The sequence below is a fragment of the Rhizopus delemar genome, genomic scaffold, assembly GCF_000149305.1.
Source record: "Rhizopus delemar RA 99-880 supercont3.4 genomic scaffold, whole genome shotgun sequence".
NCBI classification, from domain to species: domain Eukaryota; kingdom Fungi; phylum Mucoromycota; class Mucoromycetes; order Mucorales; family Rhizopodaceae; genus Rhizopus; species Rhizopus delemar.
In genome coordinates, this window is record NW_027137830.1 from 1,044,733 (window position 1) to 1,072,584 (window position 27,852).

Genomic DNA, 27,852 nt, shown 5'->3' on the forward strand with positions numbered 1-27,852 from the left:
TTATTGTGTTCTATGAGAAAGAAAAATGCTGAAAGACGTGACTGTGGCACGCTACAGAAGATAAAAAAGACAAACAAGCATAAAAGTCATAGGATATCGATAAAGAAAGAAGTTGATGATGGTTGAATTGAAATGGAATATGGAACCTTCCTCGTTACAGTCGCTCTTATGAAAGGATCTCTGTCTTCCTTTACCGTCATGTCTTACAAGTATTTTCATATCTTCTAAAGTCTTTGGTATATCGCATATCAAACACTGAGCGCGTTTGCTGCTTACCTGTATACTTCTGAGTTTAAATTATATTCGCCTTTTTTTTTCTCATTCTTGAGATATACTGCATCGATTGATTCTGTAATCTTAGAAAACATGAACGACGAATAAATTTATGAGATAGTTTAATTAAATGTTTGAATATCAACCTGCTTTAATGCGATGATCAATTAGATAGTAACTCCTTCTTATGATGTTTGCTGTATAAAGATTGAGCTTTTCAAACGTCCTTTTTAACTTTATATCATTGACGCGTGTGTTACAATTGATGCAATCATTTGATATAAATATTTTTTTTTTGCTTGTTAAACAATTCATTAAGGTTGACGTTCGGTCTTTTTAATGTATAAACAATGTTCCGAGACCTAGGATTACGATGTACACAGCCTCCAAGAAGTTAAAGATATTTGCTTTTATTAAGATTGATTAATGATAAACATAGCTTGGAGTAGATAAAAAATGAAATAATGAAAAAGAATACAGGCTACCATCCTTGTTTGAAAGCAAGGCCACCAATAGCAAGAGTGACACCAAAAAAGATGGCATTGAAGACCAAAGAAATTAAATGATGGTTAATGGCAATTTCAGTAAACGCATGAACGACCGTAAAGGAAAAAAAGATCCAGCAGAGAATCATGACCGCACGAGTTGCGCCTGATCCAAAGGTGTTCAAGACCAAGACAGAGAGTAGCAAGAGTGAATTTTCAAACAAGACTTGATGTGCTCTTGCCAATCGATCGGGCAAAGAAGGCTGTATTGATTCCCAAAGCTCATTCTTTTCCCCTTTTGGTTGAGGAGGGGGCGGTGGTGCTTCAGGATCGCTTGTGGATGATGTCGGCTGAGGAGGAGCAGGAGGCACCGCGGCAGGAGCAGGTTTGTTGTTCATGTCTGTTCTACTGAAGGCGTGACGAATGAAATAGACAAGACCCCAAAGAGTCCAAAGAGTAAAGAAGGCAATCCAAGAGGTTCTAACGTAATGATCTGCGACAAAGCTATCCATGATGATGAATTATAGAAAAGAAAGAGAAAGCTGGGTATCTTTTATATACAAAATATGTGTCAAAATAAGATTGTTTACATGGTCATGTTGTGTAATATTGTTTTATCTCGATGTCATACTACAAGCCAGTAGTAAATATTTGTCTCTCTGTTAATTAATGATCCTGTCAAAAGCATCCTATGAATTAGACCATAGCAGAAAACAACCTGATTCCGAAAGCGCTATTCGTGTAACAAAAAAAATCACATCATCGTTTTGCATCATCATTCAATCCCAGCCATATTATCATTTTTCTTTTGAACCCTGTCAGTCTGTCTATGCCTTACTTCAAGAAGGAAGCATTTTGTGATTATGCTAAACAGTTTAAAAATCGAAACGATATATCTTCAGAATGGGAAATATATGAAAAGAGCTCTGAATTCATAGTCTACCGTAAACCTGCCTATGGCCGAAATGACCAACTCTATCAATACAAGGCCATAGGTAAATGGAGTGAGATAAAACCAGCAACGCTCGCCCAAGCCTATCTAGACTTGACATATCGTAAAAAATGGGATAAAAACATGCAAAGCTATCAACACTTTGAATGCGATGGAAATGAAGCGATTCATTTTGAGATCAAATACCCTTGGCCACTTTCTAATCGAGACTATACATACGTGATTGAAAAACAAGTGTTGAGGGATGCGGACGGACAGATATATATTGTAATCTTGGGTGAATCCTTACCTGGCAAAAGTTTTGAGGGACGCAAAGGTGTGATTCGTATTGATAACTATATGCAGCATATTTGTATTACACCTCATGAAGATGGCTGCCTTATTTACATGGATTATTTTGACGATCCCAAGGTAAGAAACAATTAAAGGTTTCCTTGAATTACTTTACTTATCCTCATTAGGGAAATATTCCAAAATCTGTCATTAATTGGGCTGCAAAGATAGCAGTTCCAGCATTTGTCAATAGCCTTAAAAATGCTTGCTTGCAATATGAAAAAGAGCATCCTGGCGATGTTTCTTTTGATATTTTAGATGTTATTCATTTCTAGATTTATTTTTCTTTCCACTTTTTTTTGTATATAAAATAGAATAAAGTAGAATTATTTGTCTTCTTTTATAGATTTTATTTAAAGAACTTATTATTCAATAAGAATGACTTATATCAGATCATATAATGAAACTGCCTTTAATAACATCCTGCTTTTTCTTTCAAGTCATTACTACGTTATTCAAGAATGAGTTGCTTCATTGTGTCACATAGGCCCTTTAATCCAATCAAATTTCATTTATTATAAACAAGAAAAAGGGAGCCACTTTTTTAAAACAAACCTTTTTTTTTTGTTTCACTTTTAAATTAAAACCATGACAACTTACGAACCAGACGTTTTATCAGACACAGAATCTATTACTTTTCAATCTTTGCCTGACTCTGATTCGGTTGTTTTTCAATCATTACGAGAAACCAACATTCCTTCCTTTGACGATAATCCCTCTGACAATCAAGGTTCTAGCTTGATCTTTGACTTGACTCAGGAAGAAGAAGCCTCTTTCAACCATACTCAGCAACAGCAACCTGTGCCAGGCTCTAGTATAGACAACAGCATAGCGATTGATGATGACATTTTCCCATTCTTTGAAGAAGCGGGTATCAATGAAGCAGAAGGACTGCGAATGTTGGGAATTGACGTTGAAACAATTCAATCACAAAGACAACCTTCAAGTTCACAGTGGAAGAAAAGAAATGATACGTTTATTGACCTTGCTAACAAAAGACAAAAAACAGATCATGGTCCTATTAGAATTGACGATGATGATCAGAATGCTTGCTTGATCGATTTGACGGAAGAGAATGATGATGATATACCTCCTGAATTGATTGACCTCGAGGAGGATGACTATGCTGCCTATTGGTGGAGATATAGCTTGGACAGAGGCAATAACAGCAGCTCCAGCAGCAATGGTAGTATGGTAAGCAGACCATTGTCGATCAGAGGCTCCTCTTCAGATTACAGTATGTATGCTAGTTCAAGTAGAAACCCTTTGATGGCATTTGATGATTTAGCCTACATGACTAATCGTGGCCATCATCCATTCGCTCCCAATAGAACCAAACTAGCCCCAAAAGGAGCATTGTCTGTGCAGGAGATAGAAGATGAGCTGCGCAATTTGTTGGAGAACATTACGGACGGAGAGCCACCGCCACCTGAAGATAGAACGGGTACCCCAGAATTGATGAGTGTCAATCTATTAGAACATCAAAAGATTGGTTTGCAGTGGATGGCTAAAATGGAAGGATCTACAAATAAAGGTGGCATCTTGGCTGATGACATGGGCCTTGGAAAGGTAAGGAAAAGACGGGCTGAGGAGATGCATGTTGACTTATTTTGTAGACAATACAAGCTTTGGCTATTATTTGCCAAAACCCTTGTACTGACTACACTCAAGTTGATTTGACGACGATTCCTGCTTCTAGAGTTGAAGCAAATGGTATATTGAAGGTTAAGACAACTTTAATTGTGTGTCCAGTGTCTTTGATTGATCAGTGGCGAAGAGAAGTTGAATCGAAAACGAGTCCTAGCCTGAAAGTTCTCATTTATCATGGAAACAACAGGATTACGAATCCTTATCATATTATACCTTATGATGGTAAGTTCTGTATGTAAGAGTAACTTGAAACTGATTTTTTGAATAGTCATGATCACCTCTTATACAATTGCTGCGACTGATTTTTTTGCAGTGCGAAAGGGCCCGCTTTCAAAAGTGAAATTTCATCGTGTCATATTAGATGAAGCACATACGATCAAGAACCAAAGAACCAAGGCAGCTCGAGCGTGGTAAGTTTTAAAAAGACAGCTTTATGCTTCAAACACTCACTCCAGTCTAGTTGTGATCTTGAAGCAACATACAGATGGTGCATGACGGCAACTCCCGTTCAAAACAAAGTGGAAGAACTCTATTCGTTGATAAAATTCTTACGTATCCGACCTTTCTGTGAATGGGAAGAATTCAGAGATGCAATTTCGAAACCTATCAAACGAGGCAACCACATCAAGGCAATCAAAGCCGCTCATGTCCTCATGAAGGCCATCTCACTCCGTCGATCCAAGAAGGCTGTGATTGACGGAAAACCGATCCTGGACTTACCTGAACGAAACATCCACATGACCCACATTGATTTCTCTGAAGATGAACGTGAACACTATCATTTGGTGAACAGTCGTGCTCAGGCACGGTTCTCGAGATTTTTACGAGCGGGTACCATCATGAAAAACTACTCTTCTATCTTAGTCCTGCTACTTCGCCTTCGACAGGCTTGTTTACATCCTAGTTTGACAACACAAAAGGGTGATATAATGGATGACATGAATTCGGTGGATGTCATGGCCTTGGCTGAACAGATGAAGCCCGAGGTGGTTCGACGGTTGCTGAGCGAGAGCGCGACGATTAAGGAAATTGAATGTCCTATTTGCATGGATGTTGCACAGAACGCTCAGTTGATGATGGATTGTGGCCATATTCTTTGTAAAGAATGCTTTGATTGTAAGTTTTAGTACTGTCATCATGGAATATTTTATTGATATATGACCTAGGCTATTGGAATACTTTGGATGGCGACTTAAAACGCTGTCCTCATTGCCGTGGTCCAATCGATAGACAAAGACTAGTGGATATTGAATCTTTCTTAAAAGTACATGCTCCTGATTTATTAACCGAAGCAGAGCAAGCAGATGAAGAAGAACAAGAGCAAGAAATGATAGAAAGTGATGAGGCAACTACAGAGATAACCTCAAGTGCAAAGATTGATAAGCTGTTGGAGATCCTTGATGAAACAGCGAGAGAATCTGATAATCAAGACAAGACCATTATTTTTACTCAATTTACCACAATGCTTGATTTGCTTGAACGACCCTTACAAGGAAAGGGGCATCGATACTTGCGGTATGATGGATCAATGGATATCAAACAACGTGCAAATACCGTAAACATGTTTTTTGATGACCCTAATATCAAAGTTCTTTTGGTGTCTACCAAATGTGGATCTCTTGGTCTCAACTTGACTTGTGCGAATCGTGTCATCTTACTTGATGTCTGGTGGAATCCAGCAATTGAAAACCAGGCCATTGATCGCGTTCATCGTATTGGACAAACAAAGTCTGTACATGTTCACCGTATTTTTATAAAGGATACAGTAGAAGATCGTATATTAGAATTACAAAATAAGAAACAGGTAATACTGACCCTGACTACAGTTGAACTTTTTTACTAAATAAAGCATTTATAGGCAATCGCAGATGGTGTCCTGGGTGAAGGATCAAGCAATAGCTTAGGAAGATTGAATGCCGAAGAGATCATTTATTTGTTCCGTGGTGGTGACATGCCTGCAAACACTTAAATATATAATAGAATGCAATTGTACATAGTTTTATACCCTCATTTTCTCCCTTTCATATGCTGAAAAATAAATTGTTCTTTAATAGTAGTTTTTAAACATTGTCAACTTTTTGCAAATGGATTAAAAGGATTCTTGAAAATCTAAAGTCCAAGTGATTTCTACTAGATTTTAAGATGGAAGATTTTATGTTATAGACTAAATGAATTAAGAGTTTTTACATTGGACTGATTTCTCTTCAAAGCTTCTACTCGTAATAGTTCCTACTATACCTTATCCCGCTTTATATTAATTTTTCACGAAATAATCCTTGTGGAGGACTGAGTAAAATCGATTGATCCTTTCATGAGGCTTCATTCTGGATTGGAGTATTATCATCATATCTTGTTCTATGAAATATGTATGATATTTGGGGCTTACGGTAAGGAACAAAATCAGCCCGTTTTTTGGTTTTTTCGAGATGTCTCGCCGGGAATAAAGCTTACAGCTCCATTTTATTAATATTTTTTTTTCATGGATGTGAGTTTTGATATTTATTAAAACACATCAAAGAGTATAAGAATTAAGAGTAATGCAAGTGTGTGAAACAGTGTTTTCCTATAACTCTATACTTCTTTCCCTATGTCGTTCGATTATTTCTTTGGGTCCTATCATGTGGCTACCAATGGCCAGAATAGAACGAAGTCGCTGTGTGCGTTGGCATCTTGGATGGCTTCCTGGTGGCACACCCAGACCATGCCCTTTCCATCCTTCACAGACACTTGCAAAGCCCCATTCTATTCATTATCTGGATATGCACCGTTGATTAAGGCAATTGCCTGAATCAATAGTCGATTTTCTATCCTTTCTTCTGAGAAAATTACCTCACCAAATACCACAGTCCTTCTAAGCAGCCCCTCCTTGTTTTCTTAGATGGCCTACTATCTGTAACATCCTCCATGAGCTCGACTGCCTATGCCATGACCGGGTTCCTCGAACGGCTCCTCAATGCCACCCGCCAGTGTTTTTCACACGCGTTACCTTTTCTTTCTCCCCAAACATTATTACTCTTGATCCCATAAGGGTTTTTAACTTCTACTCATTCCCTTTTGATCTGGCCCAGGCGAAAACGATGAAAACTAAGTCATCCCGTGCTCATTTGGGTTTTAATTTTATTTGTAAATAAAGTAAATGTTTAAACGTATGAAACAGTGACTTGTCACGAAAGTACAAAAGCTATTAGCATAGAGAATTACAAGCAAGTAGTTTCAATAGTCCCTTCTGGATTTGATTGATGGCAAGTTCATCCAAGACAGATAACTGTTCAAATAATTGTTGCCAGTAAGCTTTCCATACGAATTGGATGGCTGTAAAAAAAATATATATATATACATATATATATCGTAAACTCATCATGGTAACATAGTCCAAAAAAATTATTCAGGAAATAATGACACATTAACTCAAAAAATGAATTGCAAAGAATGTAAGAATTACTGAGATATTTGGTACTTATAATATGAAAACAGTGGAAAGTCAATAGCTAACAACTACTATTTATTAATTGAGAAAAAGGAGAGGAACTAATAATTTAGAATGAACCCTGGATTATAACGTCTGACTATTAATTGTATAGTCTGACGTAGGCTGGACTGAGATCAATAATAAAATAATAAATAAAGACATCATTAATGACCAAACACGACATCACCCCCTACCAGTTGGTATCAACGTTTGGAAGTTGAACAGGAAGTGTTTGAACAGTTATAAATTTTTGTGTGACCTAATTTCTCTTTATGCGCTTGCTGTGCCTAAGATTACTATTTGCAGTCACGGCATTTTTTACAGAGCTTTCATGATGATCTATTTTTCGATCAAAGCCTTCTTGACTTTGTTGTAGTCTTCGTTTGGGATATCTGGATGAAGCATTGCCATTATGTTTGGATTGAGCTTTCTTTTTTTCTTTTGTATTATGAGATTGTCTATTGTGCGACATAGTTCCAGACTTTGACTGTTCATTCATAATTGTCGTAGTCAATAATTTACTAGGGGCGTAGTCTGAGGGCAATTTTTGCTTTTTATTCTTTTCAGCCTCATTATTTTTCTTTTTTACTACTTCACCATTTTGATTTATGGATTTACCCAGTTTGCGCCAATAAATGTTAATTAACTCGGGATCAGTAAATGCCTCAGCAGTTAACCAGCTGTCATCGTCTTTGCTGTAGGTTTTCCAGCGTACGAGATATTCTCTATTTCCAGGTTCGCCTCTATGATTGATGATTGCCTCAATTTCGTACAATTCATCTTTTGGAATGATTTCATCCTGTGAAATAAGCTTTAATTCTTCTGGAGAATAATTTCGAGACATGAGCGTTTCGTCAACATCACGAAGTATATAAGCACCACCTTGTACTTGACGTACAACACGATATGGGCCTTTGTAAACCGGGGAGAGGCTATTGTACTGCTCTCTGTCACGCACCATTACGTAACTTCCTTCCGGAAATGTGGACTGACGATTTTTGCTGTCAGCTTTTTCCTTTTGCCTTTTGGTGTAAAGGTCGGTCCTATCCTGTATAGCAGGGAAGACAACTTGCGACATGTAGTCGATTCTTTTCAGCAACTCATCGTGCGGCATGTACTCCTTCTTTTTTAATTCACCAGCATCATCCCTGTATTCAATGAAGTCATTTATGTTGCGAGCAAACATCAATGAAAAAGGTGTAGTCTGCAAGCGTGTGGAGATCTTATTGTTGATCATGAGCTGTACAGATGGAATGTAATGATGCCAATCTTCAGTGGCACCTTCAAGGAACTTTGCTAATATCTTTTTAGCAGATTGAACGTAACGTTCAGCAGCTTCATTTGCTGAGGGATGGTAAGGAGTGGTGTATCTTTTGTCGATACCCATTGCATTGAACAGATTCTCTAAAATTTCATTTTTGAATTCAGAGCCGTTATCGCTACATACAAAGTGTCTAGGATAGCCGAGTAAGGAAAATGTATCAACCATATCACCTGCAACGGTTTTTGCCTTTTTGTCTACTAGGGGTTTCAACACGCAGAATCTGGTGCAAATGTCGACTAGAATCAACACGTACAGTGAGTTAAAAAACCGTTTCAGTAAAATTGAAACTCACACATTTATCCTTTTTTTCAAAAAAGTATCTAGAGTACACGTGTTCTTTTTTATTATGTTATTATATCGCTTTTTTGCAACAAAGCAATGTACATCTCATCTTAATCTATGAAGTACATCTTGAGCAATGGCCATTTTAAAAAAGGCAATGACTGAAACGGTTTTTTAACTAGGTAAAAAAATACTAATATATAGTATTTCCACCCTTAGCTTTTATTACAGCTTGAACTCTAGCCGGCATACTATCAATATATTTACAACAAACATCCCTATCAAATGTTTCCCACTCAATTTTGATTCTTTCCCATAGTTCATGGACACCTCTTGCTCTTTGCTCATATAGAGCTAATTTCAACTTTAAATGTCTCCACATGTGCTCAATTGGGTTCAGGTCAGGCGATTGAGAGGGCCAAGGCAACACTGGGTATCTTGCTTCTTCTTTAAGATAAGTTGTTGTTATCTTGGCAGTGTGTTTTGGATCATTATCGTGCTGAAAAATGAAATCACCATCTCCCAATCGGTAGTAAGCAAGGGTGTCTGCCAGTTCAGTTTTTAGGATATGGATATAATCCGGTGCAGTCATTCTGCCGTCGTATATCTCGCAGATATACCCAACTCCATGGGAAGTCATACAAGCCCACACCATAACGCTTCCTCCTCCATGTTTTACGGTTGGAATTACATGATGAGGCTGTAATGGGCTTCCAGGCAGACTCCAGTAGAATTCAACTCCATCAGAACCCCAAACGTTGATTTTCGATTCGTCAGAGAAGATAACCTTTCTCCAGTCGTCAGTGGTCCAGTATCTATGAGCAAGTGCCCAATCCAAACGTGCTTTCCTGTGTTTTGCTGACAAAAGAGGTACCTTTCTTTTGGGCCGGGCTTTGAATCCTAGGCTTTTTAAGGCGTTTAGGGTGGTGTTATAAGTCAACCTTGGATAAATGGCCTTGAAATAATCGAAAACCTCAACACCAGACTTCAGTCGTCCTAAGATTACCATTCTCTTCATGAGAGACTTGCTTGCTTCAGTTAAGATCGGAGGTTGTCCGCCAGTATTATCGGGTCTTTGGATATTCCATTTTTTGCAATATCGATGAACAGTGGCTTTAGAGAGAGTCAAGCGATCAGCAATTTCTTCATAAGACAAATCGGTATCTAGCAGCACTCTCAAATCATTTTGAGTGTCTTGGGAAATAGAGCGAGTCATTTTTAATAAAGATTGGGTTGAAAATGTTAAATGAAAAAGGATAAAATTTGTTACGCGTTTATTAATAAAATAACGTGTTTATATACTTGTTTTTTTAATAAATGCAAAGCAGAATACTTATCTCCTGGCTTCATGTACATTGCATAAATGAAAAATGAAGTTTGCGTAATTGTTATTGGTATTTATGTTTTTTTGAATGGAGTTAAAAAACCGTTTCAGTGCACCGACTGTAGTAATTTTATAAGGTTTAGTGAGCAAATATTGAAAAAGTAATACTATCTCTATATTTTATGATACACCAGGACTAGTGCTTTCATATGATGTATAAAATATAGCATTTTACTAAGTATATCGGTAGTAGTGGTAGCAAAACCATATTTAGGAAGAACACTGAAACGGTTTTTTAACTCACTGTACATCAGGTAGTGTCAAAAGTGATATGTGTGTTTTCCCCAACTATGTTTACCTTGAATAATACGACTTTCAATTAATAGTATGGGAACCTCTTTAGGCAGTAAGACTTTAAAAGCGTAAAGTAAGTATATAAAAAAATGGGAAGAAGACTGTATATCGTTTATTATTATCACATCAACACTATTTATAATAAAACTCTTTTTGACATTCCGTTATTTCTTGTTCTTCTAGAACAATTGAGTTCTCGATCTTGTATATCTTTAGACACCATAGAATCTTCATATCTAACTTGTCTTACGGGAACTCTAATATCCTTCGCGTCTGGGCTAAAGGGGCGATCTGTGTAACTTGACACTATTTCCCAATACAGCCACAAAAGCACCAAACAATAAGAAAATACTACCCGGTCCGCACAACAACAATCCGAGCCGCAAAACCACTGCAAATAATCGTGCAAATTTGTTAACAGATATATTATCAATCTTGCGAAAGAGCTTAGAATCGTGTGACATCGGGTAACTGATTGTTGATCGCACTGCCTCCTGTCTCTGCCACAAATCGTTTAAACCGTCGTTAATCTTTTGGTTAAGAGATGTTACAAGATTTGTGGCAGAGACAGGAGACTGCTGGTACATTTATTCGTTAACTGATCTCGCAAGACGCAACTTTGTTAAGGATACATAAGATTATAGTCACTTTATTTTAGTAAAAGGAATCTCATATGATCCTAAATAATATGTTGACATAACTTGGAATCATTTATAACATTATTCCCAGCACAGATCAATAAAAGACCTTGATTAGATTTTTATATTAAGCTTTATTCATATTAACTTCACACAGTCAAATGTATGGCGTGGTTGTAATATAGTTTATTGATGATATGAGCATGTTGAATAAGGAATGACAATTACTTACCGGATCATCATTAAGTCACGCAAACATTTATCCTAACTGAGATATTATTATTAGCCATAATATCCAATCACGGAACTAGAAGATTTTATATTCATCCGTACCGTCTCCTAAATAGTCCTACATCCAGAGTTATCTGAAACCATCCCAATAGCATAATTGACAATACAAGCTAGGAACAGGCTAAACTAATAATTAGAAATAGTAATCATCTATTCTGTCGAGTTGATCATAAATCTGTCCTAATTCTTTATCCGTATCATGTCTACAGTAGGTCAAAAAACTGCTGCAAGGAATCCATTTTTCTTGGTTTTTGTAGCGCACATCCTGTTACAATGGCACAAACTGCCTCTGTTCCCACATAGTAAATCTTCTACATGTCTTGAAAAATCCGAAAGAGTTTAAGCCCTATTGGATAAGTATTGAAGGAAGTATGAGATGCGCAATTTGAAAATTTGGAAAAACGAAAATTTGAACGGAATGAATCTATTTATTAATATTTAGTTGATCCTCCTTTTTTATTAATAACCTCTTGAATTCTTGCCGGCATGCTATCGATATACCTTTGGCAAAGCTCTTTGTCAAAGCCATTCCATACTTTTTCCACTCGTTCCCAAAGCTCATCCGTATTCTTTGCTCTACGTTCGTAACAGCTGAGCTTCAACTTCAGTTGATGCCATACGTGTTCTATTGGATTTAAGTCCGGACTCTGAGCTGACCAATCGCTAATATACCGCACTTGATGATTATGTAACCAGTCCATTGTAGATTTTGCCTTGTGCTTTGGATCATTATCATGCTGAAAGTAAACGTTGGACCAGTTGAAATTGTAGTACTTCATAGTATCACAAAGCGTAGTGTTCAAAATATGCTGGTAAACACCCGAGTTCAAGTTTCCATCGTAAATTTAGCAAGCATATCCTGGTCCTTCAGAGATTATACAACCCCAGGGAATCATTTTGCTAGCTCCGTGATTGATTGCAAAATCCAGGTCATGATGTTGAAGAAGGTCACTTGGCCGTTTCCAATAGTGATCAGCATCATCAAAGCCCTATACGTTGACCTTGGTTTCATCAGAAAAGACGACTTTTCGCCATTCTTCCACTGTCAAATCCTGATGCTTCTTGGTCCATTCTAATCGATGCTGCATATGAGCTTTTGTCAAAAACGGCTTCTTTTTTTTTTATTGAAGAATGGAACTCCATTGATTTCAGTACGTTAATTGCTGACTGGTATGAGATATCGTAGCCAAGTTGAACCAGCTCCCGGTGTACCTCTTTGGCAGTCTTTAAAACCCCTTCAATGACTTTCCTTTTGATTAACCGCTTCGTCACTTTGGAGACTACTGTAGGTCTACCACCTATGCTTACTTTCCTATTTGAAAACAACCGTCTAGAGTATCTACTAACAGTTGATTCATGTACTCCAATTTCTTTAGCAATATCGTACGTTGATGTGGATCCAGTTAATGCTTGCTTGAGATCGTCTACTTTTTCTTCTGGCAGTCGTTTAGGCATGCGATTGGTAATGAGGTAAAAAAGAGAAATAATTTAAGTAAGGGAATATAAAATTTAAAATAAAGGAATTGTAAGCGCTTTTATATACTGGCAACATTCTAATCATGTCAAGAATGTGAAAAATTATGATAGCAACCAGTTGGGTCGTATTAAAATTCGTCATTTAAAACATATGTGAACAAGTAAAAAATGTCGGATGTTCATAATACTACCTTTAGCGATCTCAAATTCCACCAATAACCATTGCCCATATCCGATAATCGACGAATAAATGCACTTTCTATTGAGGTACAAACAGTCAAGGTTTGAGATAGTTTGGTGCAGTACCCATGGACAACCAGCTGTAAAACCTGAATTTTGCAATTCCTTGCAGCAGTTTTTTGACCTACTGTATAAATACTCTCACTTTTTACATGTAGAATTATTTATCATATTCAATCTTAGTTATCTTAACTTAATAAAGAGATACCAAGTTCTAACAGTATTTCTTTATCTTTGTTGTTATACTACTTTTACCTAAAACCCCCTATCCTAAACAAACTTCCATCAGTTATGTTATGGCTCCTGTTTATTATCCATTTAATATCTAATGGTGCTCGGCAGCCAATGATACTTTTCAAATCAATGCTTTATTTGTCTTTTTGCTCTTTTATAAACCACTCATATTGCTTTACGTACAGGTTTTATTGACCACTCATATTGCTTTATATACTTCTTTATAGACCACTCATATAGCTTATATACTTCTTTATTAACCATTCATATTGCAATAAATATTGCTTCATATATACAAAAAAAACTGGGATTTGGTTTATAAAAATAGCTTTTTTTTTATTTAAATAAAATAATAATAACAATATACAGTATTTCTTTGCTTGTAGCGTTTTAAAAGTTTACTTGACTTACCTAATGTCATCAAAATAGCATCATCTAATCTAAAAATACATCGATTAATCTCGTGGAACTCAAAAAGTTCTCATAAGAAGAAGAAAAAAAAAGCCAAGCTCAAGGATGCAAAGACACAAGGATTCAAAGATTCAAGGATTCAAGGAATTGGGCACTCAAAGCAAAAGAAGAAAAAACATCAGTACTCAAGAACCAAAGCAAAGGCGAGAAAGAAATAGTAAAAGGCCAAAGCAAAGTAGCACGTATCTATAATAACTATTAGTTATTGAGTATACGTAGTAAAATTAATAATACCTTGCTTTAGATAGCCCAGGACAACTAGCTAAGTTTAAAGCAACAAGTAAAAAAAAAAGAAACAGCACGCATCTATAATAACTATTAGTTATGAAGGATATTTAGTAAAAGTAATAGTACCTTGCTTTAGATGAACCAGGAAAAAGAAAAAAAGAAAAAAAAAACGTCATCCAAGCTTATACCAACAAGTAAAAGAAGAAGAAAAGGTAGTCCTTAGAAAGAGACTTTATAAAGACCATTTAAACCACAAAAAAAAAGCAGGCAATACGATTTTACTAAAGTAAAAGTACCATTAGAACAGAAATAGAATATATATAATATTAAGAACTTACCTTTTAGAAAGAATGCTTTTTTTTAAAAAAAAAAAGAAAAAAAAAAAGGAAAAAAAAAGGGAAAAAAAAGTACTTTTTTTATAGCCTCATTTTACCAGCGTTACGATTACCTACTATCGATTAAAGACAAGTTTTTTTAAATATGGTTTAACTATTGAAACACTCAGAGAGGGTATTCATAAACAGTTTAAAATTTTTTTTATTATTATTATTCAAATGTAATATCTTTAACTGCAAAGGCTTTTTTCTTTTCCTTTCTTTGCTTTTCTTTTTTTTTTGTAAAACAAATAAAGTACTACCTTGCTTTTGTATACATCTTCAATTTATTTTGTACCCTTGTTTTTTCTTCCTTAAAGTTTATTTTAAAAAATGTCTCGTCGTGTCGCCACCCCAATCAGTGTCCCCAGCAATGCTCCCAAAAGGGCAAGAGTTTCTATGAGCATTGCTGGATCATCATCCACTGTTGTTCCTGTTCCTGCTCCCGCTTCTGCTTCTGCTCCTGCTCCCGCTTCTGTTCCTGTTGCAGGCTTCAGTAGCTTTACAACTCCTCGCTTGGAGAGCTCTGTTGGTGCTGAAGCCATCCGAGCAGCCTCTGGTTTCGCACCAGATATAATGGCTGCTCAGATACAGCAATTGACACAATTGCTGCAGCAACAGCAACAGCAACAACAGCAGCGAGCTTCAGAAGCTGAGGTCGACCAGGCCAAAAAAGAATGTAGTGTAAGTCTAGAACAGATTTATCAAATTAGTAATTGTAATTTAATACCTATATTTTATACCTTTTGTTGTATCCACACAACTAATAAAGTGAACATTCATGGATAAACTTGGATACTACAGAATTATAGTCTAACCAGATCTCTATTAATAAACGTGAGAATTCTGCAATAGCCAATCTTGCCCTGTTGTCCTATCAGCGTTCTAAAAGACTATATCGGAACCTGATTACAACAACGGCAGTTCAATCCTATTCTATAATTATCGTTAGATCAATAGTTTAATTACTTCATTGTCCCTTGATTCGTCAAGTAGACAGCGGCTATTGATTATCCACTATCCTTCCTTATATTCCATATCATTCTTTTAACCGATCAATTGAAATAGCGGTAAAGACCCAGACATTCAAAAAGTATAAATACCCTCAATATTTTTATTAATAAAGTCACATACATAATCTTTAGTTTCACAACTATCGTCTTTTTGTAGTTTTTGTCTTCTATTTCATATTTGGCAAAACACCTTTCTTTGTGATGTAGAGCTATTTAGCAGAATACTACCGTGATTACGTTGTTGGTCGCAGAAGCGAATTTGACTTGGACGTGACCTTCGCCCACAAGAACAACAGAAAGGTCAAGGCCCTGTTATCTGAGCAAGTCAGGAAGCATCGTCGTTTTGATTTGCTCACCACTTCGCAAATACACACCATTATCAGGAGCAAGTATTCCTATTTGATGAGCAAGGCCAAGGGGAAGACAGTTGTTTCAACAAAAACAACCTGTCGTAGCCGTGTAAATACGGTGAGTATTTAATATTTAGAAGATTATATTATAAAATATAGAAAATGCTTACATTAACACCTTATGATAGAAACTCTCTAACAGGAGATCTATTTACATGGCTAACCCTTCAGCGTTCGACGCCCGTTTCCCGTTCGCTGGCAAAATTCTGACTGTTGACTGGACGTCAGATGAAGAAGATGGGCCAGAGGACGCGAACGGTCGTACGTTCGTGGTCAAAAGGCCATCATTTAGGAGCAACGAAGTAAGTAAAATGTTGGTAACAAATTTCATTTTCTAATATACCTTAATCAATCTACAGATGGTGCAATTCCACGAAGAGTTGCAAAAAAAATACAAGGAATCCATGAAGAAAAAGGGGCTCCACCAACTATTAGAAGAATAATAGAAAACGTTGAGGTGGAGTTCCCTGACAAGCTCGATGATACTGATTTTCCTTCCTGGGCTTTTTCTTCTCCTGATCTTGGTTTTCCAACCTCTGTTTCTGCTTCTTCTTCTTCCTTTGCTGCTGCCAATCCAATGCAGTAGGCATTCTCTTTCTTTTTTTTTTGTTTCTTATTTTGTTGTCTCTTCACAAATCGAATAAAAATTTTTAAAGAAAAAAAAAGAAAAAACTATTGCATGGTTCTTTAGTAAAATATATAATAACATAATAATAGTGTTTTAATGACTTGGTATATTTGTTACATAAAAATTCGTCTTGGCAGAGCGAGAGTAAGAAGGTGATTATCAACATAAGGACATACAGCAACAGGATTGAAAATTCTGTAGATTGGAAGTATATTGTTGCTTGAAACTGGATCAAATTGGTTCTTCCACGCTTGGATGCCAGTACCATCGAAGGTGGGAAAATGTTGAGTCGCATGGCTGTATCAATTGACGAATGCAAAATAGTGAATGGAATTGTTGAATGAATGTGAGAAAAAAAATGACATTTGGCCAATTCGTAGTTGGTTGTTCATAATGGCTTGAATATATGATGATGATGATGAATGATTGTCGGATTGTTGGTAACGTTGTCCAAGCAAGTTAATTTTTTTAAATGATTGTATATTTGTATTGATCGTATTGGGCATAGGTATTTCATAAGTATTCATATAGTAGTTTTGTAAGATTTCATAGTGTTCGATGCATAAAGTTTGTTGTTTGATGTTGATTTCTGAATGAAGGGCTTGTGGTGGCAGAGGCTCACTACCAGTAATTGTCAGGTTAAATAGACTTGGTCCGTCTATGAATTGAGAGTAATCAAATGGCGTTAAACCACTCTCGTCATTCGTAACCTCGCCTATTTCCTTTATGAAGTTGATCAGTAGAAGCATGCCTTGATTGTTGGTGTTAATGAGGGTTGGTAATGAATGGATAAGGTCTTGTGTGTGGATAATTTGTGTAAGCATAGTAACATATGTGGTTTCAAAGCCTGTCTTGTAGTTGATGTTGATTTTTTTGACATCGCCATTCAAGCGTTCAAAGCCATAGAGCCAAAAGGCATAGGAGGGACCAAAGTCCAAAAAGCATCCTTTCAAATGCATGTGCATATGCATATTTGGTGTTATTGATTCTTTTCCATATAGTCGAGCACAAGTCTTGCCAAAGGTCTTGAATAAGGAATGTGCAGCATGTATCTCTTCTGTTGTAACTACAGGACCAGTTACCAATCTTACTGCTTCCACGTAGCGCATCCAATTGGCAAAATGCTCACCAACTAATCTTTGCTTCAGCAGAAAAGGCGAAAGCACAACACACCACGTTCTCCATTCATCAGCTTTCATATTACCAAAGGTACTTTCAATCTTGCCTTTTTCGTTTTTTTTTTTTTTTTTTTTTTTTTTATAACAAAAAATTAGTGTTCAGATTTAATATAGAATAAGTTCTTTTACGCTCGTTACATACTTTTTGGGATTTTAGAGTACTGTGAAGGAATGATAATAGAAGCTGATTCATCAGCCATGGCTTTGAAATCAGATGTGGTAAGCAGCCCGTGATCTACCCAAACTTCAACCATTCGTTTTGGCGTACCTAGAAATAAATTATGCATGGGATCAACGGTTGTCAATCTCACGACATCAAAATACACTAGTCGGTGAAGTTCACTCCATTTACTTCCTGTGTTCGTCTGCAAGGTTCGTTGTTGCGTAATGTGAGTGGCATTTAGCCAAGCATATGCTTCTTGGCGCTGCTGGGTATTGTTTCGCAGAATCCAATGCTCATCGTCAAAGTCTGAAAAATCTGGCTTCGTTGAATTTGCACCAGTACTGATTCGCGAAAACACAGTCGAACATTTGTTGCAGGCTTTGTGCGCGGATTGACCCATGAACCCAGCTACTTTGCGAGCTGCTGGTATGTCACAGTTAACGGACATCAAAGTAACACGTACCATTTCACCGTTTCTGTTCTGGTACGTTGGCATCATTATACCTCCGTACAAGGTATTCAGCTCTGCAATCATTGGTCGCATGAAGTTCTGGAGCTGGTCATCCGTGGGCTCGCCAGGCCCAGGAATCATACCAACCAGGATGATGTTGGAAACCTTCATCCTGGAACTCCTTGGAAGGTTGTTGATTGTGAGATATACACCACCACAAGAGTAGTGCATACCATCACTAGGTTGAAACCAATCAACGTTCAATGAAACCATTAATGATCGACTTCTATTTACGAATGGTTCTCCAGCCGAATCAACAAGACTGTTCCACACTCTACCATCGTAAATATCGTAAAACACGCCTTCTTCCACATGCCGATGTCTCCATTCTTCGATTTCTGTTTCGAATGTTGGACGAACAAAGAACTTCTTCAACGTTTCGACAATTGAGTTGTACGGAAACTCGAGGACAGGCTTGAGGCTGCTACCAATAAAAAGTGAATTGCCGCATGGGTGCTCTTGTCTGTGAGGATTGTTCGCAAACCTAATAAAAGAGCATTGCCGGGTATGCAAACTTCCTGTGTCGTAAACACTTCTACAAAGAGAGCAGACAAGAAAACGGGAGACACCACTACTGGCAGAGGAATAGTTGACCATGTTACGAGCAGTGGAGATCTTTGTAGGAATCTCCATGCCATGGCCAAGAGCACGAACAAAGAAGGAAAGAAAGGCCAACAAGTCTTCACCGGCTTTCACCGAGAGGTGCTTTGCTTGAAAAAGCGCAATGAACAACAGCAAAAGGTGACGAAGCTGCTGTTCATCACTCATTCTTTCCTCTTCGTCAATGCTCATTCCATCTACCAGATTGCAAAATAGAATTCAATGAATAAAAACTTTCTTATATAAAATGCTTTGTTGACTAATAATATACCTTCACTTTCTGGTTCAGGAATTGCTGAAGAGTATTCAATGGTTTCCTCCTCGTGGTCATTAGTTTCATTTGCTCTTCTTGATTCTGTTTTTTTTTAACATTAGCACGGTTGTATTTCTGTTGGAAAATAAAAAAAACCTCTGTTTCTAACTCTGTCGATAAGTACATGGCCTCTTACAGTTCTCTTTGCAAGCATTCTATATCCATTGGGGTGTTTGATGCATTCAGAACAGGTGCAAACAATTTTGGTAGCGTTGAAGTTGTTCATGTTGTTTATAGTTTTTAAATTTGGAAATAGCAAAAAAATAGGTAGAAAGAGAAAACGTGCCTGATAAAAACATGTTAAATTTCAAAAAACAAAGTCGGTGCTTAAAGTAACTTTTTTTTTTCCCTGGCTTTGTTTCATGGAATACACTAGATGCTCAAGTTACAAAAGATAAAAAAGAAAGCTCAAGTTCTGGTCAAATGTAAGTTTATAAAAAAAAATAATAGCAACCAAGTCTAATGTTGGTTTCTTTTTTTTTCTTACATTAGGAATTCCTAATGGGACACATTCGGATGACGAACATGAACCTCATGAGCAAAGTTGTTCTTTCCAATACGATAAAACTATAAGAATAACAGACTTTATTGTTGCTTGTTACTGAAAAGTTATTTTTGGTAAAGAAAGTTGCCATTGCTCACATCTCTGATGGCTAATGGCTAATGGCAAATTACACCCATGTGCAAACATAAAGTAAGTAATGAACTAGTATAAGCTTAAAAAACATATATTCTTTTATATTATTTGTCATAAAAAATAATAAAGCAATCTATTTACTTGATAAACAAAAGTGTTTTGTATGTATTTGTTAATTATAACTGCCTTGTAACAAAATGTTAGCAGAGCTTCTTTATTTTTTATTCTTTTAGAATATACACGTATTCTTTTTTTATAATGTAAAAGTAGTTTGCATTTCTATGAAGTGTACTTGTTGTTAGATGATTGTTTTCATTTGAACAATGAACTTTTTATAGCTATACTCTTTTCTTTTCTTTTTTTTTAACTTCGTCTTTTTTTTTACCAAGTCTTTTTTTACCAGGTCATTTTTTTCCCAAACACGACTATTTTATTACGTTTTGTAACACGTTTGTAATGACCTAAGCTAAAAATCACAAACCACCTTCCTAATATGTATTCTTCTGAACAAAATAATCGCAAATTGCTTTTGATTTCCGCATTTTGCCTAAAAAATAAAAAAAGAAGACATCGGTCTTTCAACAGTAGAGAGGAACAGGCTTTCCAAAAAAAGATCATCTGTAAAAAAAACAGACACTTTTTTAAAACATGAATAACTTTATGAATACTTACCCTACAAAAAAAACAAAAATATCGTTAAATTTCTTTATTTTTTTCGCACCTAAATCTTTTTTCAAAATTCAAAAATGACCAATACAACGAAAGTTACATCTTTTCTCCAAAACCCATAAATATCTGTTAACCAAAAAATGTTCAATCTTGCGATATGCTTTATCCAATTGGAACGATTATTTGCAGTGGACGACGCACGTTAGGGAAGTCATGAGACCATGCGTGGAAAGGTCGGTGCTGATATATGCTTTTCCCCTGATTATGCTTTACCTTGAATAGCTTGAAATTTAAAACAGTAACCAGGAAAAAGAGAACTAGTATTGACTTTAAAGGCGTAAAGTAAGTGTAAAAAAGAAATATAATAAAAAGAAAAGAGAAGACTGTATATCGTTTATTCAATAAAAATCAAACATCCTTTTATACTTTTCATTGGCTGCTAGCCACTCCGTTATACATCTACAATTTAATGGGACCACCATTATTCTTCAAAAAAATACATAAGGCCACCATTACCATCTTCATTAGCGACTGATCAAGCATTAGGATAAGGACCCTCTTTAGGACCCTTAACTTCCACCTTCATTTCAGTCTCAGCACGACCACCACTCAGGGTCAAATAACCTTCCGGTCCATACTCTAGTCTATTCCGGTCATCTTCTCCCGGACCCATCAGTGTTTCCACTACAAATAACTGGAGAAAGTAAGCGTTCAGTTTTAGAATAATTGAAGGCAAACACGCCAAAGATCATGCAAACACACGATATTTTATGGATGTTTTAAACGTTTTTCGCGGCAGTGCAGTTAACATTCAGTATTCATTAAAAGAGCAAGTGGAAGTCATTTAGCATTCTTTTACCAGAGCAGTCGACACGTTTTACTCAATACTTGCCAACGTTTGGGCAACGAATCATAAGTTTTAAAGCATTTCTTTATTTGTCCTTTTGTTCTTTTATCGACCGCTCATATTGCCTTATATACTTCTTTATCGACCGCTCATATTTCCTTATATACTTCTTTATCGACCGCTCATATTGCCTTATATGCTTCTTTATTAACCACTCATATGGCTTTATATACTTCTTTAACAACCACTCATATTGCTTATATACTTCTTTATTAACCATTCACATTGCAATAAATATTGCTTCATATATACCAAAAAATAGGAATTTGGTTTATAAAAATAGCTTTTTTTTTTATTTAAATAAAATAATAATAACAATATACAGTATTTCTTTGCTCGTAACGTTTTAAAAGTTTGCTTGACTTACCTAATGTCATCACGATAGCATCATCTAATCTAAAAATACATCGATTAATTTCGTGGGACTCAAAAAGTTCTCACAAGAAAAAAAAAAAGAAAAAAAAAAAAGAAAAAAAAAAGCCAAGCTCAAGGATGCAAAGACACAAGGATTCAAGGTTTTAAGGACTTGGGCACTCAAAGCAAAAGAAGAAAAGACATCAGTACTTAAGAACCAAAGCAAGGACGAGAAAGAAACAGTAAAAGGCCAAAGCAAAGTAGCACGTATCTATAATAATTATTAACTATCGAGTATACGTAGTAGAAGTAATAGTACCTTTCTTTAGATAGGCCAGAAGAAGACTAGCTAAGCATATACCAACAAGTAAAGAAAAGGGAAGCAGCACGCATCTATAATAATAATTAGCTATTGTATACATGTAGTAAAAGTAATAGTACCTTAATTTAGGTGAACCAGGTAAAAAAAGACACTAGCCAAGCTTATACCAACAAGTAAAAGAAGAAGCAATGATAATCCTGGGAAAGAGATTTTATAAAGACCATTTAAAACATCAAGAAAGCAACCATTACGATTTTACTAAAGTACAAGTATCATTAGAACAGAAATAGAATATATATAATATTAAGAACTTACCTTTTAGAAAGAATGTTTTTTTTTTAAAAAAAAAAAGGAAAAAAAAAAGGAAAAAAAAAGTACTTTTTTTTATAGCATCATTTTACCAGTGTTACAATTACCTACTATCGATTAAAAACAAGTTTTCTTTAATATGGTTTAACTATTGAAACACTCAGAGAGGTTATTCATAAACAGTTTAAATTCTTTTTTTTATTATTATTCAAATGTAATATCTTTAACTATAAAGGCTTTTTCTTTTTCTTTTTTTTTTTTCTTTGCTTTTTTTGTAAAACAAATAAAAGCATCACCTTACTTTGTATTCATTTTTAGTTCATTTTGTACTCTTGTCTTTTTCTTTTTCCCTATATTATCTGTTTTAAAAAAATGTCTCGTCGTGTCGCTACCCCTATCAACGTTCCCAGTAATGCCCCTAAAAGGGCAAGAATATCTTCAAGCATTACTGGATCATCATCCACTGTTGCGCCGTCCCCTTCTCCTGCTCCCACTGCTGTTGCGTCTTTTGACAGCTTTGAGCCTTCTCGCCTTCAAGGCCCAGTTGGCTCTCCTGCTGTCAGCTTGGCAAGTGGCCCAACCCTTGAGGCCATTTTTGCTCAGATGCAGCAGCAAGAGCAAATTCAACGCCGACAGGAGGAGAATCAACGTCGGCAAGAGCTGAAGATTGAGCAGCTAACTCAATTGTTGCAACAACAGCAACAAGAGCAGCAGCAGCCTCCCCAACAGCAGCCTCCACAGCAGCAACCTTCTGAGGTCAAAGAGAATAAGGCCTTGACAAGTGTAATTTAAATTTAAAAAACAAATTAGCATGTGCAAAATAATAACAAAAATTTTTTTTGTACCTTTTTGAACCATAGGCTTTTATATTGAAGTACTATAGAGAGCATTTGGTTCCTCGTGGTGTCACCTTTGACCTGAAGGAGGTCTTGCGCTACAAGCAAAACGCAAAGGTCAGGGATTTGCTTGTAGCAGCTGCCAAGAAGGAGCCATTTTCTGCTGGCATTACTGTTTCTGACATGCGCAGCATGGTCAGAAACAAATTCAACTACATGGTGAGAGAAAGTAAGGGGCTAACGGCTACGTCAGAAGATTCAACGCGTCGTAGTCGTGTGCATGCAGTAAGTAATTAGTATTTAAAGATTGAAATATATAGTGTTTCAAGTACTTACATTACTTTTTTACATTAGAAGCTCGCCATGAGGCGAAATGCTTACAATGCGGCCCCTGAGGAATTTGAAGCTCGTTTTCCTTTTGGAAAACAAATTCTGATGACCGATTGGACGTCAGAGGAAGAAGATGGTCCTGAGGATGAACATGGTCCTGTGTTTGTAGTAAAAAGACCACTATTTCGAAGCAAAGCAGTAAGTAATATTTTTGTAATAGTGTTTATTTTCTAATATACCTTTACTTAATCTACAGGTGGACGAATTCCATGCTGTTCTTCAAAAAGCATGGAGGAATTCCTTGTCGAAAAAAGGCACCATCAATAGAACAAGAAGGGTGGTGGAATACTTCGACAAGGAGTTCCCTACAAACCTTGACCATGAGGATTATCCCTCTTGGGCCTTTTCTTCCCCTGGCCTTGGCTTTTCGGCTGAGGTCTCTGGCTCTTCCTCTTCTGCTGCTGCTAATCCCATGCAGTAAGCGTTTACTTTCTCTTTTCCTTTTTTTTTTTTTTTTTTTTTTTTGCTGCCTCTTTTGTTGTCTCTGCAAATTGAATAAAATCTTTTTTTTTAAAAAAAAAACAAATAACAATAATAGTCTAATAAATGATTCTTTAGTAAAATATATAATAAGATAAATAATAATAATAGTAATAAAAGAAGGTTTGAATAATTTAGCATAGTTGTTACATATAAATTCGTCTTGGCAGAGCGAGAGTAAGAAGGTGCTTATCGATATATGGGGATACAGCAACAGGATTGAAGATTCTATAAATTGGAAGTATGCTGTTGCTTGAAACTGGATCAAATTGTTTCTTCCACACTTGGATGCCAGTACCATCGAAGGTGGGAAAAATGTTGAGTCGCATGGCTGTACCAATTGACGAATGCAAAATAATGAGTTGAGTTGTTAAATGAATGACTGAAAAAGTATGATATTTGACCAATACGTAATTGATTGTTCATAAAGGCTTGAATGCATGATGATGATGAATGATTGTCTGACTGTTGGTAGTGTTGTCCAAGCAAGTTAATTTTTTTGAATGATTTTATAGTTGTACTGATTGTATTCATAATAGGTATTTCATAGGTATCCATATAAAAAGTTTGTAAGGCTTCATAGTGTTCAGGGCATAAAAGTTCTTGTTTGTTGTTAATTTTTGAAGGAAGGGCTTGTGGTGGCAGAGGCTCACTACCAGTAATCGTCAGGTTAAATAGACTTGGCCCGTCTATGAATTGAGAGTAATCAAATGGCGTTAAACCACTCTCGTCATTCGTAACCTCGCCTATTTCCTTTATGAAGTTGATCAGTAGGAGCATGCCTTGATCGTTGTTGTTAATGAATGTAGGTAATGAATGTATTATATCTTGCGTATGAATGGTTTGAGTAAGCATAGTGACATAGGTGGTTTCGAAGCCTGTCTTGTAATTGATATTTATCTTTTTGACATCACCATTCAATCGTTCAAAACCATAAAGCCAAAAGGCATAGGAGGGACCAAAGTCCAAAAAGCATTCTTTCAAATGCATGTGCATATGTATATTAGGTGTTATACATGTTTTTCCATAGAGTTGAACACAGGTCTTGCCGAATTCTTTAAATAAGGAGTGTGCTGTCTGAATTTCATCTGCTGTGATTAAAGGACCAGTCACCAACCTTACTGCTTCTACATATCTGATCCAATTGATGAAATGTTCACCGATTAATCTTTGTTTTAAGAGAAAAGGCGAAAGCACAACACACCACGTTCTCCACTCATCAGCCTTCATATTGCTAAACGTACTTTCAATCTTGCCTTTTTCGTTTTTTTTTTTTATAACAAAAAAATTAGTGTTCAGATTCATAATAGTACAAATTCTTTTATACTTGTATACCTTTAGAGATTTTACAGTACTGTGAAGGGATAGCAATTGAAGCTGATTCATCAGCCATGGCTTTGAAATCAGCTGTTGTAAGAAGCCCGTGATCTACCCAAACTTCAACCATTCTTTTTGGCGTACCTAGAAATAAATTGTGCATGGGATCAACGGTTGTCAATCTCACGACATCAAAATACTCTAGTCGGTGAAGTTCACTCCATTTACTTCCTGTGTCCGTCTGCAGGGTTCGCTGTTGCGTAATGTGAGTAGCATTTAGCCAAGCATATGCTTCTTGGCGCTGCTGGGTATTGTTTCGCAGAATCCAGTGCTCATCGTCAAAGTCAGAAAAATCTGGCTTCGTTGAATTTGCACCAGTACTGATTCGCGAAAACACAGTGGAACATTTGTTGCAGGCTTTGTGCGCGGATTGACCCATGAACCCAGCTACTTTGCGAGCTGCTGGTATATCACAGTTAACGGACATCAAAGCAACACGTACCATTTCACCGTTTCTGTTCTGGTACGTTGGCATCATCATACCTCCGTACAAGGTATTCAGCTCTGCAATCATTGGTCGCAAAAAGTTTTGGAGCTGGTCATCCGTGGGCTCGCCAGGCCCAGGAATCATACCAACCAGGATGATGTTGGAAACCTTCATCCTAGAACTCCTTGGAAGGTTGTTAATCGTGAGATATACACCACCACAAGAGTAGTGCATACCATCACTAGGTTGAAACCAATCAACGTTCAATGACACCATTAATGATCGTCTTTTACTCACAAATGGCTCCCCAGCTGAGTCGACCATCTCATTCCAGACTCGGCCATCATAGATGTCATACAACACACCTTCCTCCACATATCGACCTCTCCACTGTTCAATCTCTGTTTCAAAGTTCGGACGGACAAAGAACTTCTTCAACGTTTCGACAATTGAGTTGTACGGAAACTCGAGGACAGGCTTGAGGCTGCTACCAATAAAAAGTGAATTGCCGCATGGGTGCTCTTGTCTGTGAGGATTGTTCGCAAACCTAATAAAAGGGCATTGCCGGGTATGCAAACTCCCTGTGTCGTACACACTTCTGCAAAGAGAACAGACAAGGAAACGGGAGACACCACTACTGGCAGAGGAATAATTGACCATGGTACGAGCAGTGGAGATCTTTGTAGGAATCTCCATGCCATGGCCAAGAGCACGAAGAGAATTAGTTCAAATTAAAATATTCTTATAATAATTCTTAGTATTAACTTCTTCGTTAATCTAATATAAGAATTTGAATTTGATAAATTATTCTAATTTTATATGTTCATTAAAGTACTTAAGCATTGTTTTATTTTATTATATTCTAACGATTACATTACATTTATTATTCTTTATTGCCACTTCAATTTTAAAATAATTTAATCTAAAAAATTTATAAAAAATTGTAATAGTTCGTTTTATTTTTTCTAAAATAAAATAATTATAATTGTTTCTCTTCATTAACAAACTGGTATCTAACCTATTAGAGGTCTCATATTTTAAAATATTTAGAAATCATAAAATACAGATGTTTGAAAAATACATTTATGTATTTAGATTCAAACTCCGGTTATGTATTTAATATTTCTGAGACCTAATTTCATAAAATCCACAAATTGTAACATTATGTAAAAATAAAAGTTATAAATTATGGATAAACTTTTATCCAGATAATTTTATTAAACTTTCATATTTTTATGAAATGCTATAGAAGTTAATATTCAGATTACCAGTTATATTTAGTAACAGAATGTTGTTGGTTAATATGTTAATATATTATCTATCTTTTTCTGTTATTTATAGTTCCCAATTGTTATAATTTAAAGTTAAAAAATTGAATTTTTCCTATATATAAAACGATTGATTACATTATTGATTAAGATTAATATTTTTATAATGTAAAAGATGAGCTCTACAAATATGACAATAGATATTTTTATTGAACGTGAATATAAAAAAATTTATTCTAAATATTGGACTTTTATGAAAAATGATTATGTTTATAATATGGAAATTAAATATCATAGAAAAAAAATAGAAAATATTAAAAATATTAACAAAGTTAAAGAAAATATATTTAATAAATTAGGTGATATAGTTGTTTTTGTATTTTTAACAGATTTGTGTAGTAATATTAAATTACCAGGACCTTATATTATGTTAGAAAAATCTTTATTATTACTTCAAAATTTATTGACAGGGTATACAGCACGTGAAATGGAAATTTATATTCCAGAAACGTCTTTTTATAGATTATATGAATCTTTATATATTAAAAACTATGAATATTTAGAAACATGGATTGATAATAATTTAAACATTGCTTTTCTTCGCCCTTATTAAGGGTATTATGTGCTAAAAAGAAATATCCCAAAGAATTGGATAATATTAC

At 35.9% G+C, this 27,852-nt stretch overlaps 12 protein-coding genes across 12 annotated transcripts; 5 read left to right on the top strand and 7 right to left on the bottom strand.

Moving 5' to 3' along the window:
• Nucleotides 1–754: 754 nt before the first annotated feature.
• RO3G_05900 (uncharacterized protein) lies at nucleotides 755–1,270 on the bottom strand (the record flags this gene model as incomplete). Its single annotated transcript, XM_067660490.1, has 1 exon — nucleotides 755–1,270. The coding sequence occupies one exon, from the start codon at nucleotides 1,268–1,270 to the stop codon at nucleotides 755–757; it is 516 nt and encodes a 171-aa protein (XP_067516591.1).
• Nucleotides 1,271–1,587: 317 nt separating this feature from the next.
• On the top strand, nucleotides 1,588–2,318 carry RO3G_05901 (uncharacterized protein; the record flags this gene model as incomplete). The annotated part of the gene is made up of 2 exons (XM_067660491.1): nucleotides 1,588–2,121; nucleotides 2,172–2,318. 2 exons carry the CDS (start codon nucleotides 1,588–1,590, stop codon nucleotides 2,316–2,318), a joined length of 681 nt encoding a protein of 226 aa, XP_067516592.1.
• A 313-nt stretch (nucleotides 2,319–2,631) lies between these two features.
• On the top strand, nucleotides 2,632–5,662 carry RO3G_05902 (uncharacterized protein; the record flags this gene model as incomplete). Its single annotated transcript, XM_067660492.1, has 6 exons — nucleotides 2,632–3,612; nucleotides 3,660–3,915; nucleotides 3,962–4,103; nucleotides 4,154–4,809; nucleotides 4,860–5,497; nucleotides 5,552–5,662. The coding sequence occupies 6 exons, from the start codon at nucleotides 2,632–2,634 to the stop codon at nucleotides 5,660–5,662; spliced, it is 2,784 nt and encodes a 927-aa protein (XP_067516593.1).
• Nucleotides 5,663–7,501: 1,839 nt separating this feature from the next.
• Nucleotides 7,502–8,651, bottom strand: RO3G_05903 (uncharacterized protein; the record flags this gene model as incomplete). Its single annotated transcript, XM_067660493.1, has 2 exons — nucleotides 7,502–7,554; nucleotides 7,685–8,651. The coding sequence occupies 2 exons, from the start codon at nucleotides 8,649–8,651 to the stop codon at nucleotides 7,502–7,504; spliced, it is 1,020 nt and encodes a 339-aa protein (XP_067516594.1).
• Nucleotides 8,652–8,961: 310 nt separating this feature from the next.
• RO3G_05904 (uncharacterized protein) lies at nucleotides 8,962–9,984 on the bottom strand (the record flags this gene model as incomplete). The annotated part of the gene is made up of 1 exon (XM_067660494.1): nucleotides 8,962–9,984. One exon carries the CDS (start codon nucleotides 9,982–9,984, stop codon nucleotides 8,962–8,964), a length of 1,023 nt encoding a protein of 340 aa, XP_067516595.1.
• Nucleotides 9,985–12,364: 2,380 nt separating this feature from the next.
• RO3G_05905 (uncharacterized protein) lies at nucleotides 12,365–12,830 on the bottom strand (the record flags this gene model as incomplete). The annotated part of the gene is made up of 2 exons (XM_067660495.1): nucleotides 12,365–12,457; nucleotides 12,684–12,830. The coding sequence occupies 2 exons, from the start codon at nucleotides 12,828–12,830 to the stop codon at nucleotides 12,365–12,367; spliced, it is 240 nt and encodes a 79-aa protein (XP_067516596.1).
• A 1,901-nt stretch (nucleotides 12,831–14,731) lies between these two features.
• On the top strand, nucleotides 14,732–15,363 carry RO3G_05906 (uncharacterized protein; the record flags this gene model as incomplete). The annotated part of the gene is made up of 2 exons (XM_067660496.1): nucleotides 14,732–15,082; nucleotides 15,211–15,363. The coding sequence occupies 2 exons, from the start codon at nucleotides 14,732–14,734 to the stop codon at nucleotides 15,361–15,363; spliced, it is 504 nt and encodes a 167-aa protein (XP_067516597.1).
• Nucleotides 15,364–15,976: 613 nt separating this feature from the next.
• RO3G_05907 (uncharacterized protein) lies at nucleotides 15,977–16,407 on the top strand (the record flags this gene model as incomplete). Its single annotated transcript, XM_067660497.1, has 2 exons — nucleotides 15,977–16,127; nucleotides 16,268–16,407. 2 exons carry the CDS (start codon nucleotides 15,977–15,979, stop codon nucleotides 16,405–16,407), a joined length of 291 nt encoding a protein of 96 aa, XP_067516598.1.
• A 344-nt stretch (nucleotides 16,408–16,751) lies between these two features.
• RO3G_05908 (uncharacterized protein) lies at nucleotides 16,752–19,069 on the bottom strand (the record flags this gene model as incomplete). The annotated part of the gene is made up of 3 exons (XM_067660498.1): nucleotides 16,752–17,581; nucleotides 17,770–17,895; nucleotides 17,980–19,069. 3 exons carry the CDS (start codon nucleotides 19,067–19,069, stop codon nucleotides 16,752–16,754), a joined length of 2,046 nt encoding a protein of 681 aa, XP_067516599.1.
• Nucleotides 19,070–21,055: 1,986 nt separating this feature from the next.
• RO3G_05909 (uncharacterized protein) lies at nucleotides 21,056–21,193 on the bottom strand (the record flags this gene model as incomplete). The annotated part of the gene is made up of 1 exon (XM_067660499.1): nucleotides 21,056–21,193. One exon carries the CDS (start codon nucleotides 21,191–21,193, stop codon nucleotides 21,056–21,058), a length of 138 nt encoding a protein of 45 aa, XP_067516600.1.
• A 1,591-nt stretch (nucleotides 21,194–22,784) lies between these two features.
• On the top strand, nucleotides 22,785–24,059 carry RO3G_05910 (uncharacterized protein; the record flags this gene model as incomplete). Its single annotated transcript, XM_067660500.1, has 4 exons — nucleotides 22,785–23,195; nucleotides 23,273–23,533; nucleotides 23,603–23,776; nucleotides 23,835–24,059. The coding sequence occupies 4 exons, from the start codon at nucleotides 22,785–22,787 to the stop codon at nucleotides 24,057–24,059; spliced, it is 1,071 nt and encodes a 356-aa protein (XP_067516601.1).
• Nucleotides 24,060–24,382: 323 nt separating this feature from the next.
• RO3G_05911 (uncharacterized protein) lies at nucleotides 24,383–26,618 on the bottom strand (the record flags this gene model as incomplete). The annotated part of the gene is made up of 3 exons (XM_067660501.1): nucleotides 24,383–25,342; nucleotides 25,446–25,579; nucleotides 25,664–26,618. 3 exons carry the CDS (start codon nucleotides 26,616–26,618, stop codon nucleotides 24,383–24,385), a joined length of 2,049 nt encoding a protein of 682 aa, XP_067516602.1.
• Nucleotides 26,619–27,852: the final 1,234 nt, after the last annotated feature.